The 6,072-nt window shown below is 33.4% G+C and overlaps 1 protein-coding gene across 1 annotated transcript; it reads left to right on the top strand.

The window, feature by feature from the left end:
• Positions 1-2,422: 2,422 nt before the first annotated feature.
• On the top strand, positions 2,423-2,602 carry LOTGIDRAFT_85724 (hypothetical protein; the record flags this gene model as incomplete). The annotated part of the gene is made up of 1 exon (XM_009059365.1): positions 2,423-2,602. A coding segment is annotated over one exon (180 nt), but the record flags the coding sequence as incomplete, so codon positions are not given.
• Positions 2,603-6,072: the final 3,470 nt, after the last annotated feature.

Here is a 6,072-nt window from a genome sequence, read left to right as displayed (position 1 = left end):
GGTAAAAATCTATTTTTAGTTTTACAGGTGAGATTCGGAGTTTGTTTGATCTTTTTTACCTATACTTGACCTATTTTCATTGTTTGTCATTTTATAAGAATGTTGATCTTTTGGTGACCCGATCAGTTGAGAAAATTTAAAGGTTTTTACGTAATTTCGTTGATTTCGAGACTTTTATAAATTTGATCAAGATTTAAGGAAGATTTAGAATTGATTATTACGACAGGTAAGGACGGTTTATGACCAATTTTCACCTATATCTGATTATGGTGTTAAACATTATGATAAACTGTATTATGTCTGGGGGCACTCTATTATTAATTATATTAGGAGCTATAAACATATTATGAACTTAGATTTTTGCCACCTTCTAGATTGTTTTATTTTGGTAGAAATATATTAAGGGTGGGGCAGGGGGAATTGATTTTCACTGTAGATATTATGCTAATGGTATGATAATATATATTCAAATGGCTTCAGGGTTTCCTATGAATTATTAATTTTCATCTTGGTATATTGTCTGAGCAAAGTAAAAGGTTTTATTTATTTAATGTTCTATCTACTTCAAAATGTCATATATTTGATTGAATGATGTTTGATGGAAGTAAGGTTGCATGTTGGTATAGTTGATTGAATGGTGTTTGATGGAAGTAGAGTATAGGGTATGTTTGCTGGAGTTAGGATGTCAGTATAGATGATTATTAATTACGTTTGATGGGGAGAGAGAGTGGAGTGTTTGTTTCTTGGAGTTGAAATTTTACGTTAAAAGTCTTTGGAGCTATCCAGAATCCAGATCATTGAAGTAATGAGTAATTAATATATCTGAGATAATCATTAAAACAAGGCGTTGGTTTTATTAATTATCAAGCAGTATGTTATGTATGATTATTGATTGTTTATAGGCCCAAGGTTACAGTTGTTGTGGGGTGTGAGGCTGAATTGATGTAAGCAAGTGGGTTAGGACCTTAATCTACGAAGGATGTCTATCTTAATCAATATGGAATATGAGCATTGTCTCATCTAATTACTAACTTTATACCTGTGTAATAATTGATGTTGTATAGTCCAATGTGGTTCCCAACCTTTTTCAGCCTTCACACCTCTGGAGCAATCACCTGGACCTTACACACACCAAAAAATTGTTTCATCGACATTTTCAGCATGTGTTGATGTGAGATGCTCTCTCAATTCAAAATAAATTCTTCTCCTACACCAGTTGGCCACATCCTTGACATACTAGTTGGGAACCAGGGGTATAGTCCAGTTTTGGTAAAATTAGTAAATACAGTTCGTTTGTGTAGATTGATACAAATTTAAATCCCTCAAAAGATTGGAAGATTATTTTGGAAGATTCATTTGGATGATAGGTAGGCCGATGGGGGACTAAATTCTGCAATTATATAGCTTCAGGCTGGTTTTAAGTTTCATTGTTAATTCTATAAGTGGGGATTAAAATATGTTTAATTATGTGTAATTTATCCCTTGGTCTTTTTGTGAGGATTATTTTTTATCCTTTGTCTGTTTACTAACAATCTCAATGCTTTTGAAACAAAAAAACTAGTTTTTTTATACGCCCACACATAAGATGGGCGTATGTTGTAATCGCCCTGTTGGTCCGTCCATTCACATTTGGTTCGTATTCACTCTACAGACTACAATTCTTTACAGATTCTTTTGATTTTGATTTTGTTTGTCAATGTCATAGGAAGATGATCCCTATTGATTTTCGTGATGATCGGATAATTTTTCACCGAAATATCGTGTCTGACTTGACGTTTTTCTCTATTAGCTTTATTTTGCAACTCGTGTTCAATCATTTCTGACAGCTGCCAGTATAATTATATATTATAATAAATTCAAATTTTCATGACATTGAAAAAAATGTGTTTTATCATTTCAGTATGACGACTCCAATGGAAGGCGATATCTATCGAACCCCGTCCAAACAGATTTTAGTCACCAGAGATCCTGTTTTTAAACATCCAGCTATCGTTGAGGGTCATTTTATTGGTCTGCAGCCTCACAGTTATCTTCCCTTGGCTATTTTTGTTACTATTCTTAACCCAATCCTCGGTTCAGTTGCCCTTTTATTTGCATGTAAGTATACCATTAATAAGATTTCCTTACATTCCTTTTTCTTGTTCTTTTCATTACACTGACACTTTTATTTCTTTCTTTCGTTTTTATATCTTAATATGATCAAGGATGAGAAAATACAGATTTTGGATTACAATTGTAACATAAGATTTGAACGACATATAGAAGCGAGGAGCACATATAACAAAAACACAAGACAATATTATGGAATTAAAGAAGTGTGTTATATTCCATAATATTGTCTTGTGTTTTTGTTATACAATTGCAACATTTTACCTTTTTTTTATATCAAACTTGGATGACAATACTGCGTGGGTATAACATTACTGCGTGGGTATTACAATACTGCGTGGGTATAACATTACTGCGTGGGTATAACATTACTGCGTGGGTATTACAATACTGCGTGGGTATAACATTACTGCGTGGGTATAACATTACTGCGTGGGTATTACAATACTGCGTGGGTATAACATTACTGCGTGGGTATTACAATACTGCGTGGGTATAACATTACTGCGTGGGTATAACATTACTGCGTGGGTATAACATTACTGCGTGGGTATAACATTACTGCGTGGGTATAACATTACTGCATGGGTATAACATTACTGCGTGGGTATAACATTACTGCGTGGGTATAACATTACTGCATGGGTATAACAATACTGCGTGGGTATAACATTACTGCATGGGTATAACAATACTGCGTGGGTATAACATTACTGCGTGGGTATATTATCGTGAGTTTATGTTCTTTGAATTGTCTCATTTCAGATATGTCCAGAAGGTCATATCGTCAAGGAGATTTGAAATACGCATACAAATGGAGTAACCATGCGTTTTTAATGTGCATGATCACCATAGTAGTGTCGGTAATTCTATATATAGCCATTGGTTTTGCGTTGAGTCCACTTGGAGTACGAGGGGGTCACAGTTATTAATCAACGCTTGTTTTACGTTAAAATCGTGTCTTAAACTGACTTTTAATCACGGACTATTCTGGAGCTCACGGCATCCAGCAAAAATGGTGTCTTTTAATCATAAACTATCATAGACTTATACATCATATTTGAAAAAGTAGAAAAGCTATAACAAAACACTCCTATGTATATAAATGGACTCTTTCAGACACTATTGAAGTATTATATAAATGCATGTGTGAAAGAGTCCATTAAAGGATCAAGGGAGTTCGAATACAATAGACTATTTCCAGCCTTGCTAACAACTTAAAGATGGCTTATTTTCATTTACGATTACTCTTAACAATAACATGTTGGAATCAATTCAGACAGACTGAAGAGAGATTGAGAAGGTGCTTCTAGTGATCGTTAAATCTTTTTAATAATATATCCTGGTCTATTGTTGAATACGGCATTCTGGTCCTATAATATTAGAAAAACATAATATTTATCATCTAATTTGAAAATTAAATCATAATGAACATGTAGAAGTGCTGATTCGGTGTAATGTTTGGATTTATAAATTGATTAAAAGATCTGAATTGGTGCAAAACTTTATCACGTCATAATCTTTAATGTAACATTGAAAAAAATTGTATATTTTGTGTGATTTCCAAATTTCATATTCTGTAGAAAATGTTCAGAATTTATTTTCATTATTTGCTCAATTGAAGCTCTTGGTATGCAAATTGCTATTTGTTTGTTGTAAAATATCGCAAAATTGCAGGTGTGGTATTGAGAACATAGTTATATAATAAGAAATCTATTTATAACTCTATGATTGAGCACTATTTTAACAGTGAAAATATTATATTATTGTTCATTACTCAACAAAAAATTACTTACTTTTTGCAACTTCCAATTTGTACATTCCTTTATATTGCACAAAATTTTAGCAATTTTTTACTATTTTATTCCTAGGTGGAATTTTTTTTGTACAAATTGCCATGTATATAGACCATAATTATGAAATATATATTATTAATTCTAATCAAAATAGTCCAAAACTTGTTGACTTCTATTTCGCTGCTGACTGGTTATTTTAAAAATATTCATATTTCTTTCTGAAATACCAGATAGTGTAAAGGTTGCTAAAAAGCTGTTTTAATGAAGTTTTTGGCATTCATTTGGGTTCAACTGGCTCAAAATAACTATCAGTGGCCAAGTATTAGTTATCAGGTTCTAGACTCGTTCACAAATTTCACACTTACGACAAATTTCTATTGTAAGATATTTTCAGGAACGTGGCCTTGGGCTCATGCTAAAACCAAGATTGGTGCATTAATATGACTGTCTAGTTATAAGGAAACAATCAGACATGACTGGTTAAAATGAGAAATCAACGTCCCTGATTCATTATTTGTCATTATATCATTCCATTTTCTTGTTAATATTATCCATTCCTCGGCTTTATTGTCAGTAAATTTGTAACTAAGGATTTTATATCTATTATAACTTCTACTTATCTGATTGGATAACATTTTTACTACAACAGCATTAACCAATCAGAGTTTGAGCTTGTCATCAACAAACTAAGAACTCTGATTGGTGTTTGCTGCAACAGCATTAACCAATCAGAGTTTGAGCTTGTTGTCAACAAACTAACAACTCTGATTGGTTTTTGCTGCAACAGCATCAACCAATCAGAGTTGTTAGTATTGTAGCCTATGGATACAATTTGTTTTGAATTATCTGAAAGTTACCAATGTTACTGGCAAGAAGCCCCTTATTATATTTTATAAATTTCTTTTTTGTAATAAAATAATATTTAAAAATTGTCTTCAGTTTTACAGTATTCGGACAATCGAAATGACAAGTATGCTTCCAATCATTTCATATTCATGCTACAAAAAATCAAAAATTTTCCCCTGATGACACACTGCGTGGCATTGCCCGTCTTCATTTCTGGGCCAGGGAGCCGAGGTGGCTCAGTGAGTTAGACGCTTGCTCGCTAATCTTAAGGTCCAGGGTTCAATCCTGGCATAGGTCGAGATGATACCTTCAGATTTTTTCCCCTGTCAGTGATGCAGGTAAGCTGTCTTGATATTGCCTCATTGCACCCTGCATGGTGTTGCCGGTCTTCATTAGCCCACATAGTGCAAAACAGTAGGACGTAAAACTAATATGATTCTGGGTTTACATACTGAGTGCTCACTATCAACACTGGTTGCTTGGCAGATGATGGCTGAAGAGACCCCCTTTGCATCAAAGGTTGGCAATGTGCTTTGATTATAAGTCAAGAAAATCGACATTAATTCAACATGTGATAGAGTGACCTAGAGTGTGACATGTCTTTCAGCTCTATCATTTGAATGCCTAGAATATAGCTTTTAAAAATACAGAATATAAGCTTAATATAAATTTAATAATGAAAAGTTCTATAATGAAATAAGACATGGTTTTATATGAAATAAATATGTGAGGGGGGGGGGGGTGTACAAAATATAAACAAATATTTATCAAAATTCATTGAAACTCATTCTGTTGTTTTTCATTTCCATGTCATAATTTTATAAAGCTATCATGCATGTATCGAAAGCTGTAATCCAAAGTGAAAGATTTATTTATAACCATTGATTTATGCTAATCAATATAAAACATGTATAAACTGATAGACGATCTACACAAGGGATATCTAACAAAAATTATATGGCCCAATTCTACAATAAATATAAGAGGAATGGCAAGATTTGAATGAAACTAGGTATCATTAGGTTGAGGGACCGAGAAGGGGCCACAGATTCGTTAACGGGGCAACAGCTCCAGGCAATGAAGAACTCAATGATAAGAAATTTGAAACTGCAAAAGTCAGGCCAGCAACTTCTCTGGGAAGCCATGGCCACCACCTTGACCCCTGAAGAAACGCCACTAACTACCTAGGAATGCTATAAATTATATTGGCAGATCTCAGACGAGTTTGACTTTCACAATTTTGCAATCAATAGTTTTTGAATTACTGCCCTTGTTCAAGATAAAGTGATATCAGCACATATTACATGGAATATATACAGAA

The sequence above is a fragment of the Lottia gigantea genome (genome assembly GCF_000327385.1).
Source record: "Lottia gigantea unplaced genomic scaffold LOTGIsca_39, whole genome shotgun sequence".
Classification (NCBI taxonomy): Eukaryota; Metazoa; Mollusca; class Gastropoda; family Lottiidae; genus Lottia; species Lottia gigantea.
This window is presented reverse-complemented; position numbering and strand designations above follow the sequence as displayed.